This window comes from Doryrhamphus excisus, chromosome 10, assembly GCF_030265055.1.
Source record: "Doryrhamphus excisus isolate RoL2022-K1 chromosome 10, RoL_Dexc_1.0, whole genome shotgun sequence".
In the NCBI taxonomy this organism is placed as follows: Eukaryota; Metazoa; Chordata; class Actinopteri; order Syngnathiformes; family Syngnathidae; genus Doryrhamphus; species Doryrhamphus excisus.
The window spans coordinates 11,621,998-11,639,565 of record NC_080475.1 but is presented as its reverse complement, the minus strand read 5'-3'; the positions used below and the strand labels follow the sequence as shown (position 1 = coordinate 11,639,565).

The following is a 17,568-nucleotide window of genomic DNA, read 5'->3' as shown; positions in this document are numbered from 1 at the left end:
GCCAGTCGGGTCTAATGGTTACTCACCGCCTCCACCAGGCTGTCAGCTGAGCCTCTCTTCTCTCCGAAAGGAGCGCCGAGCTGAGAAGGAACTCTGAGGGTGGTGTAGGCCCTGTAAGGAGGTGGGGCTAAAGCACACAATGACAAATCAGACAGCGAGTGACGGTGGCACTCTGTGATCGACTTGTCTTACCTGCAGGGTCGCCGTACCACATGGGAGTAGGTGCCGCTCCGGTAACACTGACACCTGATGGAGGAAACACAACATGGCGTACGATGCGATGTACGACGCACAGGATATTTGACGGGTTTCATGCTTGATGCAGACAATCCTCACCTCTTCCTGCTTCCTGCTTGCACTCTCCGCTCAAGCCTGTTCTTCCTCCTCGATTCCCCCAGGGGGGGCTGCCCTCCTCCTCCACCAGGATGAGAGGAGCGTACAGGAGGCGACCGCGGCGAGGACACGGATTGGCCCATGAGGCAGAGGACGCCGCAGAGGAGCGACCGGACGACTGATGAGAGTTGTAACTGCCATACGTCTGGTGGAGACAGGAACATGTGTGCCTGAAGACCATCCGTGTGTGTGTGTGTGTGTGTACCTGAGTGCGAGCGCGGCGTGGGGGTGAGGTGGGGTGGTACGTCCCAGGCAGAGGTAAGTCGTCACTGCTGCCCTGACGTCTCAGACACTGGATGTTAAACGACGGCTTTCGACCTGGCGGGCGGGCAAAGACACCGTCAACCATCTTTGATGAAGTCATCCAAGCGAAAACAGCTCACCTGTGGGCGTGGCCGGAAGAAGGCGGCGCCGCGTAGTCCTCCTTCCCTCGCCATAGTGACCGTAGGGGGCGTGGTTGTCATAGTGTAGAGGGGGCTCATCGGGGTAATACCTGAAAAAACACACACTTAGTATATCCACAAATACATGCGTACAATAAACAACGTGTGTGTGTGTGTGTGTGTGTGTGTGTACCTGTCTACAGAGGTGAAGCTGTCTGCGTCGTCTTCTCTCGTGTAGTAGGGTGGCTCTCTGGACACGTCCATGTCTCTATTCCTCCAGTGTCTGTCCCTGGAGTCCCTCCTGTCAATCACAGCACAATCGGCATGTTAAAACACAGCAGCACCTATTGGAACTTAGAGGAACTACACTCATGACTAATAACATACCTTCCTTTCGCAAGCAGTCTAACAGCCTACCTTCCATGTTTGTAATAGGACGGCCTTTTGTGGGCGTGGTCTACAACGCCATTCCTGACTGAGGGTCGGCGGTGATGATGATGATTGACAGATGATCTCAGGTTATCTCGCCGCGAGATGTCGTAGTCGCTGCCGTTGGACATTTTTGTCAGAGAGCCCACACGATGGATCAAACCGCCGTTCACCACGCCGCCGTCGCCCATGACACCAACCGGGCCTGCCAAGTAGAAGACGACGGGGGGTGAGTGAACCATGTATAAGGTCAATATTAAAAAAAGAGCAGTACCAGTGGGCGTGGCCAGCATAGATCCTCGTCTGTCTCTGTATGAACCCCCTGTGTCTTCCTGCGGAGGTGAGAAAAAACCGTGAGAGCATGTGAGGGTGCGGTAAAAGAAGAACGCTCACCTCATCCTCGTCCCTCATAGTGTCCTCCTCTTCCTCTTCCAGGTCTTCATTGAGTGCCAGACGCATCTCTGGACCCAGATCTTGTAGCGTCTTCAGACCCGCTTTACACAGCTGCCCACACATGCACGTTGTTAGTATACACCAAGTATACTAAGACGTGTGATTGACACACCTGTACAGCTGACGGGTTGGTGGCGTCCGTCGCGACACTCAAACCTCCCCTCTCCTTCCTCTTTCTGAACTTGCGGAAGTAATCCTGGATCAGGAAGGTGGCGTAGAACTTCCCCACAGTCACCTCTTCCTCTGCAGGGAACATCACAGAAGGCTTGACCAAGTCAGCCTGAAACAACCAGCATGCTAAGGCTAGTGCTAATGCTACCGTTTGTACCTTCATGCGGTGGGATGACTTCATCCAGAAGTTTTGGTTTCATTCTCTTCCAGATCTTCTTGATGATCCCCCGCAGCTCCTCGTTCTCCTGGTCTGGGTTCCCTAGCAACGGGACAACATGAGCGTGTCAGCAAGGACGAATGTGACCTCGGTGAGGACACTTCCTGTGGTCGTACCTTCAGTCTTGATCTTCAGTGCCGTGCGGACCAGCGCAAAGAGGGTGGCATTGAAGGTCACCATCCCGTCCGAGTTGAGAGGCATGTTCATGGCTACCAGACGCTAAACCGCGGCACGGCCATCACATGTCAGGTCAGGACATGAAACATTTCATTACAACTTTAGATTCCCACACATTTTGCTTGTAAAACCTATTTTTACATGTATGTTACATACAGGTACATCTATAATATTTACATATATTATATAATTTCACTACACACAGAATGAAATATTTCAAGGTTTTGTTTCTCCCCAGTTTGACAAGAATAGCTTACAGACAATGATAACCCCAAATTCAGTGTCTCAGAGAAGTACAATGCAGTGGTGCCTTGGTTAGCGTCATTCATACATTCCAGATCTGACTGAAACCAAAACGGACTTTAACCAAGACAATTTTTCCCATACAAAATCATGTAAATCCAACTAATCCCTTCCAGACACCCCAAAATTTGAACATAAAACACATTTCCATCCATTCATTTTCTATGCCACTTATCCTCACTAGGTTTGCGGGTATGCTGGAGCCTATCCCAGCTGTCTTTGGGCAATAGAATTTATAAATATTATATAATAATATATATATTATATTCATTCATTCTTTCATTTTCTACTGCTTATCCTCACGGGGGTCGCGGGGGGTGCTGGAGCCTATTCCAGCTGTCTTTGGGCAAGAGGCGGGGTACACCCTGGACTGGTCGCCAGCCAACAAGACATTTTATATTATTTATATTATCATTTATAAATATTATATAATATAATAATAATAATATATATATTATATTTTATTTTATTTATTTGTCAGTTTTACATGCAGAAGAAAAAGAAGTTTGAGGTGGCTCTGAATGCTCGGTTTCATAGGGTGTTTTAACACTGGTGTTTTGTGATGTCACAGATTGCCGGGCTTCCTTATATGGGCGATCATTGTAGGCCAGATACACTCCCTGCACTCCCCCTTGCAAGCTCGGCCTCTCTGTTTAAGGGGTTAGCAATGTCGCCTAGGAAGCATTTCGTTGAGTGTAAAGGAAAGCTACATTTGTTTACAATTCCTAACGAGGAAAACATCAGGCACAAGTGGTTGGAGTTCCTAATTCCCTACCAGCAAAAGAAATTGATTTTAATCTGTCAACGGCATTTGATACTGGACTGTTTTGTGAACATGGGCGGGTATACAACTGGACTAGCCGACAAATAAAGGATGGTACTTATTGTTGATGAGGGCTTCCAGTACATCCTGATGTTGTTACCTGAATGTTACATGCATGCTCTTTTGATTACCTTACAGGCGACTCTGTGAGGACACAGTTTTCCAAAACCAAGAGGAGGCTGAATCCTCCGAAGTAAAGCAACAACATCCAGATGTTTAATACGACCCCTGAGAGATGACAACACACAAGCTAATCACTCTTAACTATGATGTCATAAAAATAAGTATTGTATGTGCGCCTCCTGGTGGAGGCTGTGTCGTACTTGGCTTCAGGATCGTATTCGGACCAGATCCTCTTGAACTCATCCAAGTGATGTGGACCCAGAATAGACCAATCACGTGTCAGGTAGTCAAAGTTGTCCATGATGACGGCCACAAACAAGTTGATGATCTGGACAAGAACACACATACACACTATTGTGATCGCCTGTGTGTGCATGTGTGTGTGTGTGTGTGTGTGTGTGTACACACCAGGAAAGCACACAGCATGAAGAAGCTGATGAAGTAAACAATAGCAAAGTTGCTCCCGCAGCTGGATTCTTCTCCTGCCTCATAGTCGGACTCGGGATCACAGCGTTTCCCAGGAAGACTGGCTAGCATGATCTCCTGCCACGCTTCACCAGTCGCACACCTGTAACACACACACACACACAGTGAGTGAGAGGCTGACTATAATGATGATGATGATAACTAGGTGGCCATATGTGAAGAAGGACCTGAAGAGGAGTAGGACGGCCTGTGGAAAAGTCTGGAAGTTGTTGTTCCTGTTGATCTGAGTGTGATCCTGCATGGCGATCTTTCCAAACGTCTGATAGAGACAAGTTACACAACACGTGAGACATCACGATAACCTCTCCATGTGCACCACATGCTCACCTGCATGCCAATGACGGCGTAGATGAAGAAAATCATGGCGATGAGCAGGGCGACGTACGGCAGTGCCTACACACACAAGACACATGTTATCGAGCGCCACTGGGGGGCCACCTTACAGGCCACGCCCCCTCACACCTGCAGGGATTTGATGAACGTCCACAGCAGCGTGCGAATGCCCTCCCCTTTGCTCAGCAGCTTGACCAATCGCATCACACGGAAGAGGCGGAAGAAAGTGATGGACACCCGAGAGCTGTCCTCTCCGCTCTGTCACACACACGTAGTGACAATCGGCTAGTTGCGTGGTACATACACACACACACACACACGCTGTTGTTACGTACGCTGAACTCTGTGACCACAATGTCCACCACACTACCGACCACGATGAGAGCGTCAAAGGAATTCCACGCATCCACGAAGTAATGCTGCATGACAAACACACACAGGATGTGGAAAAAAACTTCCTGTACAGATATGGACGCGTGGACTTAGCATGTATGCAGGGCTCACCCTGAGTCTGAGTGCTAAGAGTTTGAGCAGCATTTCCACAGTGAAGAGTCCAGTGAAGACCATGTTGAGGATGTCCATGATGTCACTGAACGTCTTGGATTGCTCATAGTGCTACAAACACACACACACACACACACACACACACCATCACAAGGTGGGTCGCCCCCCTGACTCCCCAGCTCCCTCTGGTCCTTGCCAGCGGGACTTTACCTGGACAGCCAGCGTCACAGTGTTGAGCAGGATGAGCACAAACATGACATATTCGAATCCGGTGGAGTTGATGATGGACCAGAACTTGTACTGCACCGGGTTTTTGGGAATGTAGAGCTTCAAAGGCTGAGCTTTCAGCGCGTACTCCACGCATTGGCGCTGTGGACGACATGTGACACGTGGAGAGGACTCAAGCACGCGTCTGGGTGAACGGAGTTGTGAGCGTTTTCGGGGGTAGACGGGTCACCTGGTTTTTGTCCAGCTCACAGTTCTTGTACTCCTGCTCGCCCTGCTCCCTGAACGTGATGATGACGAAGCCCACAAAGATGTTCATCATGAAGAAGGCAATGATGATGATGTACACAATGAAGAAGATGGAGATCTCCACACGGTAGTTGTAGATGGGACCTGAGTTCTCCCCGTTGGCATCGATGGCCTTGTACAGCAGGCTGTTGGAGGGAGGGAGGGAATCAGGGGCGGGGCTTCAGCTTTAACAGCACACACACACAGTACTCACGCAGGCCAGCCCTCAAAGGTAGATACGGTGAAGAGTGCCATCATTCCCATCAGTACATTGTCAAAGTTGAAGTCACTGTTGTGCCAAATTCTCTCTCGCACCATCGGATGGTTCACGTCGCCATCTTTGTACACCACAAAGGTGCCTCTGCACACACACACACATCATGATGATGTCATAATGCTTATAAGAAGACAAGTGAAGGCTGGACATACTTGCACTGTTCGGGAGTGTGTTTGGCCTCATCGGTACAACGATAGAATTTACCCTGAAAACACAACACCGCCATCATCGTAACGGGTAGACTAAACATATACTGTATATGTATGCATATAGATAGCACATCTTACCTTGAACAGTTGCACTCCGATGCACGCAAACATGAACTGAAGTAACGTTGTGACGATCATGATGTTTCCGATAGTTCTGATGGCCACAAACACGCACTGGACCACGTGCTGTGAGGCACACACACACACACACACACACACACACACGCACAAAGAGTCAGCATAAAATATTGCAAAGGCGACCATTTTGAGCCACACACGTGTTCACATACCTTGAGGCCTTTGGCTCTGTTGATGGCCCTCAAAGGCCTGAGCACGCGGAGAACCCTCAGGATCTTCACCACTGAGATAGCACTGGAACTGTACGCACAAACACACACACACACACACACAGTGTGAGCAAGCCTCAAACACTACTGTTTGCCAACATGTCATTATCTGCATGAGTGGATTGATCTATGTAGCTATCTAACCATCTACACTACACTTTGTCAGAAGGTGCCGTGAGTGAGTGAGCACTGACTGCAGGAAAAAAGAGACAAGTGACACGCTGACGACGAGAAGATCCAGCAAATTGAACCAGTTCCTGCAGAAGGAGCCCTGGTGTAGGAACGCTCCGTGGACCGTCATCTGACCACAAACACAGACAGGAAATTAGCCTGGAGGACAGACAACAGCCATCACCACTCCCATTTGTTTTTTTTTTTTTACCTTCAATAGGATTTCCACGGTGAAGATGGAAGTGAAGGCGTAGTCGGCGTAACCTAGAACCTGAACACGCCACAACATCATCATCATGACATTACCGCACAGCCATTAAACATTTACCGCTGGCATCGGACACATGTCCGCTAATTAAAAACAGGATGAAAGTCCAAAGACCATTAGGTGTCTCATTAGTCCTTAGTGAAGACATGTCTGCGAGTTCCAGTGACCAGTGACCTCCTGACCTGCTGAGCAGCAACCAAGTACAAGGACCATACTCAATTTAGTTGACACGTTATTAGCCAAGTGTGTGTGTGTGTGTGTTTGTGTGTGTGTCATGCACGTGCACAATGCTGCCAACATCTGTGTGCGTGTGCACATGCAGAATTGCTCAGCGTTGCGTGAGCACAGCTGCTGCTCGCTGTATGCGTGCACGTTCAGACTGGTGATTTTCTCGTCAGGCACTGACCCACTTCTGGAATAATCTGCTCAAGCTCCGCCTCCCCTCCCTCATCAAGTTGGTTTAAACATGACTGACAGCTATCTTTGTTTGCCATTCTTGTTGACGGTCTTCATCTGCCGCTGTTCCCACAACACACCTGTGTGTGTGTGTGTGTGTGTGTGTGTGTGTGGACTCACGTTGTTCCGGAAGGAGTGAGCTCTGATGGGATCTTCAGCGGCCAATGAGCACGAGCTGAGAATGATGAAGACGAGGATGAGGTTGGTGAAAATGTGATGGTGGATCAGAGTGTGACATGCCACTCGAATTCTGGAAACACACACACACACACATGTTATCAGATCGCCGCACAACCAGCAGGAAATGTCCGGAATGTGGTCAGACTCACGGGTTGGTCTTGCTGAGGCAGAAGAAGGCACTGCCTTCGGGGATGGGCAGAACTTTCTCTTTGGGCGGGGCCAGGTCGGCCATTTTCAGCTGGACGCCGCCGTCTGATGGAGGCCATCATGAGGTCAGCAAATATGGCCGCATCACACTATGGCATGACATAATCTCACCGTCCTCGCCCTCGGGAAGCTCCTCCTCTTCCTCATACTCCGTGTCCTCGTCAATGTCCACCTGTAGATGCAAAGTTAACGAGGGACGTGCCATCTTCATCAACATCATCATCCTCACCTTAATTTGCTCCCCTTCTGTCTCCTCCTCTGTCTCCTCTGTCTTCTCCCTGCATGGAGGATAGAGCGGCAGTACAGAATGAGGCCCTGCCCCCCACCTTTGACCCTATGTATGCGCCCACTCACTCTTTTTTCTTGTCGTCGCCATCTCCTCCCGCCAGGTTGTCCACGGCAATGGCCAAGAAGACGTTGAGGAGGATGTCTGAGCCACGTTAAGAAGTTCTACTGATCAACTGCAAACCAAGGTCATCAGTCACCCAAAACCGACATCAGCTAACTGGCTAGCGGCTAACGTTTGTGGTGTTCCTCAGGGTTCTCAAAGATGCTGTCACACGTACGTATGTGAAACAGGAAGGATACAGTTTCCGCAGATGAAGAGAATGACGAAGTAAATGCAGACAATCATCCCAGGAAAGACGGGGCCGCCGTATGCCATGATGCCATCGTACATCACAACATTCCAATCCTCACCTGTGAGAATCTGCACAGATGTGATCGTCAACCCCCCCTGGCACCGCCCACACCGCAACATCAGTGAACGTACCTGGAAGCAAGTGAGCAGCGCTTGCGGGAAAGCATCAAAGGTACTCCGTTTGGTCTGCGTCTCATCAAAGTTGAACTTCCCGCCAAACAGCTGCATTCCCAGCAACGCGAAGATGATGAGGAAGAGGAAGAGCAGGAGAAGCAGCGAGGCGATGGACTTCATGGAGTTGAGCAGCGATGCTACCAGATTGGACAGAGCCGTCCAATGGCTGCGCAGATATAGACGTCAGTGTTTCGGGCAAATGAGCCTGCGTTGATGTGTCTTCTCACCGCGTGACCTTGAAGATGCGCAGCAGGCGGACGCAACGCAGCACGGAAATCCCCAGAGGTGGCATGATCTCCATCTCCACCAGGATGGTCTCCACGATGCCGCCACACACCACAAAGCAGTCAAAGCGGTTAAAGAAGGCCACAAAGTAATGCGCCAGGCCCAGACTGTACATCTTCAGCAGCATCTCCACAGTAAACAGCGACAGCAGCACCTTGTTGGCGATGTCTGCACCACAGACACACATACAGGGTCAACGCACACTTGCACACGCCACGTGTACGCACAGAGACAGCACACCGTTCTTACCCTGCGCCTCCGTCAGCCAAACAGGTTGGTTGTAGTGCTCAGAGGCGCTGAGGGACGTGTTGAGGAAGACGAGCAGCAGAACCAGCCAATAGAAAGTCACCGATTTGACAGCTGTGCGACAGTTCCTACGACATACTCGGTTCCAGCGCCGCAGCGTGCGACTGAATACACACAGTCACAGGGTGTGATCACTTCGAGGCATTGTTTACATCTACGCTTATTGATGCAGGACGAGAACTCACCAGCAGCCAATCTTCATCAATCGAGCACTGAAATCGGACAAAGTGAAGTTTGAATATGTGTGGGGGCGGGGCTTAAAATGTTAATCACCACAAACATGTGACTCCAAAATGTTGACATGACGACACTGAGCTGTCTCCAAGACAACAGACAGCAGAGAAATAACCCCGAGCAAAGGAACATGGGAGGTGGGGCTTGTGCGTTACCAGCAGGCCTGGCAGCAGTTGGTATGTTCCTCATCGATGTTCTCCGTGTTCTCCGATGCCGTTTCGCTGGCGGGGAGACTTGCTGGGAGACACAAGTGAAGTTCTGAAGTTCTGATCCAAATGTTGGAATCATCATCGGGAGGCAGTCTCACCGTGTGTTTCGTTGGAGTGGCTGAACCATCCAAACTTCCCTCTTTTCTTGTCTGACAGATCACCCAGAGACAGACCTACAAATACACACACACACACACACACACACACACACACACACACACACACAAATTCAACTAAAAAGTTCAGGCAAAAAAAGAAAATTAACTAACACACTTTTTTTTGCACAGCTTCTTCCAAAATAAGGATGAGCATCAACAAAAAGGCCTCTAATTTCGTAGACCAGGCGCAGGCAACAGGGTGTGGCCAGGGCACTTTGCAATTTTCGTGAGCTGCGCAGTAAGGCGCAGCACGGCGCACCCACGCCCCGTCCCTCCCACCGGCGCAAGAGGCAAAGAGGGAGGAAAGAAGCGTCATGCATCATATGCGCCACTTTGTGGGAGACGTCATCTGTTCCTGACAGTTACATTAAACACAGCAGCAGGCTAATCCAAGCATCTTGCTTGTTTTCACCCGGATTCCTGCTCTACATCGCCAAATAGTAGAACCTCTGATGGTACGTATTTGCGGTATCTCCTCATCATCCTCCTTGAGAAAAAGTGAAATTACCAAACTGGCTGAGCACAGTGGTGCGCTGGACACAATTCCCACTGTGTGGGGTGCGCCACACTATCCTGTTCTGTTTATTTTTTTTTATTCTTGTTGTTTCCCTTACTATTTTTTGGATTTAAACCACACTCACGTGGGTTTCCATCCTCGTCCAGCTCGTCCATGTCCTCGGCCTGTGTGATCCAGTCCATGTATCCGCACAGGTCCTCCTCCATCTGTTGCTTCTCACGAAGCTTCTGGAAGTCTCCGCGAGCCTTCGCCTTCTCTCTCTCCTTGCTGAACTCTCTGCGGCATGACATGGCTCAACATTTAACGACAATCTACTCACGTTCGACTATCGTGACCAAAGTTTACTGACCCGCTGAGAACACCAAGAACCAAGTTGAGAACAAAGAAGGAACCAAATATGACCAGACTGACAAAGTACACCCATGGCAGCTCAAAGCCGATGGCGTCGTTCATCTGCGGAACCGAAGGTAGCGAGTGTGGGCAGCCATGACACTTGAACAAAGAGGTGCGTGTGATTGTGGAATCTTACCCAGTAAAGGACGTCTGTCCAGCCCTCCATGGTGATGCACTGAAACACCGTTAACATGGCGAAGAAGAAGTTGTCAAAATTGGTGATGCCTCCATTTGGTCCATCCCAGCGCCCGCGACACTCTGAGCCATTAATTGCGCACTGGCGTCCATGACCCGCGAAAGCGCATGGCACTGGGTCGTCCTCCACAAAGTTGTCTGGCGGAAGAGGTTTCATGTCAGTTAATGGCGGTGATGACAGTGGAGGCAGCGGAAGTGTGTACCAGATCCGATGTAGTAGCAGGTTCGATGCATGCGTCCAATGAAGAGCTCGAGGCCGATGATGGCGTAGATGATGATTACGAAAAGAACCAGCAGAGCGATGTGCAGCAGCGGAACCATCGCTTTCATGATGGAGTTCAACACGATCTGCAGACCTGCCACGTGCGCTCATGTCAGTGAACAGGAAGTGATGCTACCGCCACATGCTCACAACACGACCACTCACTGGGAACACCGGACACCAGCCTGAGGGGCCGCAGCACCCGGAAGGCCCGCAGAGCTTTGACGTCCAGACCTCCGGGTTTGCCCGGCATGTGGTGAGTGCTTGCTTGCTCACCAGACTTGTGGGTCATGGTCTCCAGGACGACGCTGAATAGCCTGCGGCGGAGACAGGAAGATGTCATCAGTCCTCGCGGCCGTATTAAAAAAAGCATCTGGTCAACATTCGGACCGGTGCCAAAGTGGACCCTGACAGTCTAGACAAGGATAACAAGCGAGAGACACAAGACGAGTCCACCAGATCTTAAAAGCTTGTGACAGCTTGTAAACAAACCGTTAATCAACAGGAAGTGATGCAATTAACCAGCTCAATGAGCCTATTAGGACATGTGTGAAGCAAACAGACAGGTCACGACCTTCATTAAGAATCAGCTCCTCAGCTGGTCAGGTGATCAAAAAGGTTGAAAGGAAGTGGCGAGCACCAGCTATAGAAGCACCTCAGGGCCGCCGTGATGGAGGGCTGCGAGGCTCGTGAGTGTAGTCGAGCATCACGCACGCTCACCACAACACGGCTGAATCATACAAATTGTAGCGGCGCCGCAGGCGGTGACTTCGGACGGCGCCAAACGAGGACGTCAGCTCACGTTTGCCTCGACTCGGAATCGCTGAAGCGCTGCACCACAACTAACTAAACTGTATCTTGCTTACATCTATCTACGGGGGAAAAGAATAGATGGTGTCTCTCGATGTGCAGCAAGATCTGTCTTACCCCACGATGACGATGACAAAGTCCAAAAGGTTCCAGCCGTTGCGGATGTAAGAACTCGGATGCATGACCAGACCGTACGCTAGAATCTTCAAGAAGGTTTCCACCGTGAAGATGATGAGGAAGACATACTCCACTTGTTCCTGCAGGAGACACAACATGTCCTCACTATGTCCAAATGTCTGATGATTGTGTGTCCACTGTGTCCTAGCAGTACCTAAATGCCTCACAATGTGTCCAAAAGTCCTCACTGTAATGTCCTTGCAGTGACAGAAACTAAACCCATCACACCCACTTTACTTTCACAGACACATTTTTGACAAAATGTTAACAATAAAGCCACAGTTTAGCTTCGCATAGAGCTAACCTAGCTTAGCATCACTCGGGTGAGGAATTGAACTCACCAAGTCGTGGTTAGTGGAGTTGGAGTCGTCCTCAGGAAACGGTTTAGACACGCCCAGAGCGACACAGTTGGCGAAGATGGCTAACAGGATGAAGATGTCAAAGGGTCTAAAATGGACACTAAGGAAGCTCACCTGTTTTAGGAGTAACAGGAAATGATGTCGGTGCATGGCCGCGTGGCCGCGTGTGTTAAGGTAAGGATACTTCCACTCAACAATGGAAAGCGCAGCACGTCTGATTGGGTTGTTGAGCTTCAAGCAGAACAACGCCCGTGGAGCTCGCTGGACCTGATTACTGCCCTGGACCTGGACAGGAAGTGACATCATCAACATCGCCCGTCTCTTGCCGTGTTGTCCGTTAGCGTGTTGTCTCACCTGTTTCTTGGCGTGTTGTCCTCTCTTGCGTTGGGTTGCCGTGGAGCTGGTGGTGGAGTGGAGGGTGTCAGTCCTCGTCATCCTCACTCCATCGCCTTCGCCGTCCATCTCCTCGTCCCAGTCCCCGTCCCTTTCCTCTCCCCCCTCTCCTCCTCCACCACCACCATCGCCCTCTCCAGCCTCCTCGCCCTCGCCATCTTCGCCATCTACTGCATTGGCATAGCCGTTGCGTGAGGCGCCTGGGAACGAGATGAAAAGGTCAAGGGTCGAAGTGTGAACGTGTGATCACATGATGTTCTTGTTTTACTGTAATTGGTGTCGTCATCATCATCAGGTCAGAGGATGATGATGATGATGAAGGTGAACACTGAAACATTGTAGTGAACAGCTGTGACCTACATCTCTGTGTGTTACTGCTACCTGAGCTCCACACATACACACGCATACACACACACACACACACACGCACACCACAGCAAACATCTCAGCAAGATTACTGCCGCCTCGCTCGACCTTCCTAGATTTCCTGTTTCCCACAATGCTTTGCTGTGTCCAGCTGTGGTACAAAGCTGATAAACCTCTTAAACACACACACACACGTTGACAACAGCTGATACCAATGTACAACAAAATGGCGGCACAGGGGGATATGGACATCGCGACATGCTAATGTCGCATGCTAATGTAGCACGCCATATACTAATGTGACATGCTACAGTACACGATGAATAATTATTAACGAAACAAAAGAAACAAACTATATAAATAAATAAAAAACAAAAGGAGTAAATAAAGAAATAAAGAGTGAAGTGAGCCTGCAGGGGGCGCTGATGCAACATGAATAAATGTCCGCAGGCATCTGAGGTTAGGACAGTGCGGGTCACATGATTCTTGCTCACGTTGTGTTGTTCTCTGTGTGGAGCTGCACAACACACACATAGACACACGCGCGCACACACACACACACACACACACACCCCGCCCCCTACATTGCCCCACGAGAATCCGTCTAATTATGCCCGAATTATCCTGAGACAACTGAGATCATCCTGACAGCAGCGAGCGCGCACGCATGCATGTATGACTCTCTGTGTGTGTGTGTGTGTATGAGGACTAGCGTGACCTCCTTGTTTAGGAGACTTGTGTGTGTATGTCTTCCTCTCCTTGTGTGCCACTACCTTTTGCCGTGAGGACGTGTCTCTGTGAGGACATGTGACTTTGTGAGGGCATTTTAGCTGGTCCACAAAAAGAAAGACAAATGCGAGAATGTGTGAGAGTGTGTGTGTGTGTGTGTAGAACATCACTGGCACACAAACCTCATACGCCTTGTTAACTTTCTGCTTTTCACTGCTCTGCCACTATGTGTGTGTGTGTGTGTGTGTGTGTGTGTGCCCTGCAGCCTGGTCCAGCTGGGAAGGTCATCAGGTTATTTAGTGAACGTTTCTTTTTCTTCTTTCACTGCTCACTTGCAGCCATGGCAATGGTGGCAATGGTGGCAATTGGGCAGGCAAGAGGATAGAAGGAGTGGGTGGAGCTTACAAACATCACGGAAAGTTTGCCTCGACGTAGTACATGAGTGGATCCGAGTTCTGCAATGCTCCTCGGCTCATGTTTGAGACTGCGTGTCAATCAATCGGCCAATGCTCAGGTGGTACATATGAGATGATGAAATAAAAAAGGGCAGGGATTAATTCTGCTGCCATGGCAACCAGTGACTTAGTGCTCATTTCCATGACAACGTTATCAGGACGCCATCTTAATTCCAAAAGCAGAAAGTCTGATCCTGCACCAGGATGGATGGATTAACTGTGATCTCTTTTTGAGGGATTGGGATGGGGTGTCAAAGGTCACTCGCACCTGCATACGGCCACATCAAAAAGCTGAACTTTGACCTCTTCTAGCATTTACACTATGAGTTGTAGAAGACAACAAACCAAGATGGAAGACAGCTGTCTTCATTTTGTTGTTGAGCAATTCAACATAAAGCGAATGGAGTAGGCTAACACGAATTAAAAAAATTAGCAGTTAACATCTGTAATTAGCGCTAAAATTAGTAATGTCAGTGATTGGGAAATATTCCACACGAAAAAACCCCCACAGTCATATGTAGTAACAACCATAATACAACATTGTCATAACATTCATGCTAATATTTGTTCTCAAATAGTTCTATACTAGAGCTGGACAGGAAGTGTAACATCCCTGCCTATTCAAGGTTCAGCATTGGCTTCCTTGCATATATATTTTGAAATATATAAATTGCATATATGTGAAATTGTACCTTTTTGATTCAATCAATCACACTATAAGATAAATGAATCTGAAACTGACAGATTCAGTGAATAGGAAAATGACAGGTGCAATGCGTTTTAATAAGGACACAAAAACGCTACAGCTGCAAAGCAAGATCGGAGTCACTTAATAATTTCTTGCGTCTAACATAATAGACTGATCATTAAAATTCTAACTGAATTTGAACTTTGAGAGTGTTTAATAAACAAGAGAGAAATGTGAGAAAATTAAGTGTACTGATTACTTTTTATGGGTGGTGTCCATTTTGCGCAGTTCTTCACCATTCATAGGCGGTATATTGGAACATAGCAGGGGATCTACTGTAGTCACGTGTCTACTTTGTAAACAAATACAGTGTGAGAGGCATGGCTCGCGATGGTTACAGCTTGAAAACTCTCTTCCATAGTTAAAGCCTTCCCTGTGAAATACGTAAATGAACAAAAACAAGTGGCTGCCATTGTTCAGAAGAGATGGTGAATGGGGCTTCAAAATAAAACTATTAATGCTGCACAAAAACGTCAACAATTTTCCACTTACATAACAGACGTCTATATTAAACAAGCTACAGCGTGATTGTTATTGTGGCAGCTAACACGGAAAACGATATTTATCTGGCGGACTAACACGACGCCTCGCGAGCCGTCACTAACAGACGGTAGAGTGGATACCTAGTTCTCAATTTTCGCAATGAGGACTCAAGATTCTCGTTTGCAGTCAGCGGTTTTTAATTGAGAATCGGAGCACACGTCTTGTGCTGGAAGACACAGCCATCCCAAGCACAGCGGACATCGTAAGTCGCTAGATCTTTGCTGCTGATATTGACAGAAGTAGGGTAAGCTAAATGCGACTCAGAAAGAGGTTTTGGTAATCATCAAAATACGGCAATATACTGTAAGTATTACACGTTATCGTCAATGTACTTGTTCTTGCATGATCACAGCATGTATACGTGTCAAACAATAAAACGCTGTTAAAGGTTTTTTTTTTTAAGAGGGCGTTGTATTTGAAATAGGTGTATCCCAATGATGTGCATTGTTAGCTATCTTATGTTAACTAATTTTCACATAAAAAGGGAAATAAATGTGTTCATGTTTCACATAAGGATCGTGAATGATTGCAATATTCCCCAAAAAGTGCAGTTGACACTCGTACGTGCGTACTATAGCCTGCAAAGTATCATAATTGTTAACATTACCAAGAAACACGTCTTGTATAATCAGAGTACTGAAGTCACAGACACACTGAAACATATCAGCACGGCACGGCATAGATGTAAAGCAAATAGAACTTACTTTTGTGGTTGTGCTGCATGTCTTGTGGTGGTCCACTTCAGACATTCATGTTGGCGGTGTCTTCATGGCCTCCCAAAAGTTAGCATGTTGATCACCCAATGATGGCGCTGCTGCTGCTGGTCATTCACACCTTCATCTGATCTCCAAAGATTGTTTCAGGCATGACGGAGCTCAGCAGAGCGATGTGAAAACAACAGAGCGAGAGGCTGGGAGGAGACAAATTCAGCTCGGCTTCACTAATCTGAATCTCTTCATCTCTCCTCCTCATCCTCATCCTCATCTCTCCCTCTCTCTCTCTCTCTCTCTCTCGCGCCATGCCCACCTCCCCCGCTTCCACCCCCACCCCATGCCCCAAATGGGGATTAAATAGGAAAAGGGCTCAGTGTGTTAAAGTGGAGGACAGCTGCACATGAATTAAAGGCACACGCCGAATAAATATATGATTCCATGTCGGATAACAACTGGCAAATGAACATAATCATGAACACAGTCATATCTGACTTGACTGTTAATGATTAATTTAATTATGATAGCGCTCTATGGTTTATTTGTTTCAGACAAGCTTCATCACTTGCTTACATTTACACAATTCAGAAAGCCTGAATAGGAGAAGGTAGAACACAATATTGTACTGGGTGTATGTTTTTGATATTAATATAATTTTTTTATATATGCTATTGTTAGTCATTTAATGAATAACGGTGCTTGTGTTGAGCTAATTGCACGTTGTGTGAAGATTGTGAAGTGGAGCAACACGCTGGAAAGTCATTATTCGTGGCTTTGAGCCCACTCCAGGAGCAGGAGTGATGATGGTGTGGAATAAAAAAAAAAAAAAGGCTCTGCCCACCTGACACGACTTGAAGACACTTGAAGTGAAATTGAAGATGAACCTGACCTTCACACCTCTCTTCAGTCTCTTCACTACTGTACGTCTTTTCCTTTTTTGTTTCTGTGCCTCATCTGCTACTTAGTTTATCTCCTCTCTTCCATCTTGCACCTTTTCACAATGTCTCACATGACAATAGGACCCCCTTGTCGTCATTGGACCACAATGATAGACTGAGGTCCTGTTTTTTTTAACCCAGCTTGCAGTAAACATTGTAAATATTGATTAATGAACAGTACACTCACCTGCTGCTCAGCTCATGCGTCTTATGACGTCATCACGGACACATCCAATTGAGCTCTTCTGCCACCTGCGGGACAAGCGAGCAACTGCAATCAGCATACTCTGTGAGTCAGTGCTTGCGTTTGAACAGTACACTCACCTGCTGCTCAGGGCTATCTGCTTGTGACGTCATCGCGGACAAACGTACAATGGAGCTCTTCTGCCACCTGATGGACAAGAGAGAAAGTGCAGTCTGCATGTTCAGTGAGTCAGTGCGTGTTTGTTTATTGGATGCATGCGTGGATGTGAGAGGTGAACAGATGGCGAGGAGACGACAATGCTGAGCTAGCAAACATTTCAATGTGAAACACACGGAAATA

At 48.2% G+C, this 17,568-nt stretch overlaps 2 protein-coding genes across 4 annotated transcripts in view; one reads left to right on the top strand and one right to left on the bottom strand.

Annotated features, from left to right (window-relative positions):
- The window catches only part of cacna1fb (calcium channel, voltage-dependent, L type, alpha 1F subunit), a 22,948-nt gene that overhangs the window by 1,553 nt on the left and 3,827 nt on the right, over positions 1-17,568 (bottom strand). The window contains exons 6-57 of the mRNA XM_058084952.1: positions 17,349-17,415; positions 17,212-17,276; positions 16,081-16,286; positions 12,497-12,735; positions 12,327-12,427; positions 12,125-12,230; positions 11,724-11,863; positions 10,962-11,113; positions 10,738-10,890; positions 10,476-10,672; positions 10,296-10,399; positions 10,071-10,222; positions 9,370-9,444; positions 9,218-9,299; positions 9,014-9,040; positions 8,772-8,932; positions 8,465-8,690; positions 8,196-8,403; positions 8,012-8,132; positions 7,778-7,853; positions 7,653-7,701; positions 7,535-7,595; positions 7,366-7,468; positions 7,157-7,286; positions 6,524-6,583; positions 6,336-6,442; positions 6,085-6,172; positions 5,873-5,980; positions 5,738-5,790; positions 5,523-5,669; positions 5,253-5,454; positions 5,006-5,164; positions 4,796-4,906; positions 4,627-4,710; positions 4,421-4,549; positions 4,286-4,351; positions 4,126-4,217; positions 3,881-4,040; positions 3,673-3,800; positions 3,481-3,577; positions 2,163-2,265; positions 1,987-2,088; positions 1,771-1,901; positions 1,599-1,709; positions 1,480-1,537; positions 1,194-1,410; positions 970-1,077; positions 777-886; positions 599-711; positions 337-538; positions 193-246; positions 27-127 (exon numbers count right to left, since the gene is read on the bottom strand). Coding sequence (XP_057940935.1) covers positions 27-127; positions 193-246; positions 337-538; positions 599-711; positions 777-886; positions 970-1,077; positions 1,194-1,410; positions 1,480-1,537; positions 1,599-1,709; positions 1,771-1,901; positions 1,987-2,088; positions 2,163-2,265; positions 3,481-3,577; positions 3,673-3,800; positions 3,881-4,040; positions 4,126-4,217; positions 4,286-4,351; positions 4,421-4,549; positions 4,627-4,710; positions 4,796-4,906; positions 5,006-5,164; positions 5,253-5,454; positions 5,523-5,669; positions 5,738-5,790; positions 5,873-5,980; positions 6,085-6,172; positions 6,336-6,442; positions 6,524-6,583; positions 7,157-7,286; positions 7,366-7,468; positions 7,535-7,595; positions 7,653-7,701; positions 7,778-7,853; positions 8,012-8,132; positions 8,196-8,403; positions 8,465-8,690; positions 8,772-8,932; positions 9,014-9,040; positions 9,218-9,299; positions 9,370-9,444; positions 10,071-10,222; positions 10,296-10,399; positions 10,476-10,672; positions 10,738-10,890; positions 10,962-11,113; positions 11,724-11,863; positions 12,125-12,230; positions 12,327-12,427; positions 12,497-12,735; positions 16,081-16,099 — 5,883 coding nt within the window. The 5' untranslated portion in view covers positions 16,100-16,286; positions 17,212-17,276; positions 17,349-17,415. The remainder of the gene's footprint in view (positions 1-26; positions 128-192; positions 247-336; positions 539-598; positions 712-776; positions 887-969; positions 1,078-1,193; positions 1,411-1,479; positions 1,538-1,598; positions 1,710-1,770; positions 1,902-1,986; positions 2,089-2,162; positions 2,266-3,480; positions 3,578-3,672; positions 3,801-3,880; positions 4,041-4,125; positions 4,218-4,285; positions 4,352-4,420; positions 4,550-4,626; positions 4,711-4,795; positions 4,907-5,005; positions 5,165-5,252; positions 5,455-5,522; positions 5,670-5,737; positions 5,791-5,872; positions 5,981-6,084; positions 6,173-6,335; positions 6,443-6,523; positions 6,584-7,156; positions 7,287-7,365; positions 7,469-7,534; positions 7,596-7,652; positions 7,702-7,777; positions 7,854-8,011; positions 8,133-8,195; positions 8,404-8,464; positions 8,691-8,771; positions 8,933-9,013; positions 9,041-9,217; positions 9,300-9,369; positions 9,445-10,070; positions 10,223-10,295; positions 10,400-10,475; positions 10,673-10,737; positions 10,891-10,961; positions 11,114-11,723; positions 11,864-12,124; positions 12,231-12,326; positions 12,428-12,496; positions 12,736-16,080; positions 16,287-17,211; positions 17,277-17,348; positions 17,416-17,568) is intronic.
- magixa (MAGI family member, X-linked a) overlaps positions 17,325-17,568 on the top strand; it is a 13,355-nt gene continuing 13,111 nt past the window's right edge. Inside the window, exon 1 of one of the 3 annotated variants that reach the window (XM_058084957.1) lies at positions 17,325-17,452. The gene's annotated coding sequence lies outside the window, so the exon portion shown is untranslated. The remainder of the gene's footprint in view (positions 17,453-17,568) is intronic. The other 2 variants (XR_009131870.1, XM_058084956.1) reach the window with 2 other exon arrangements.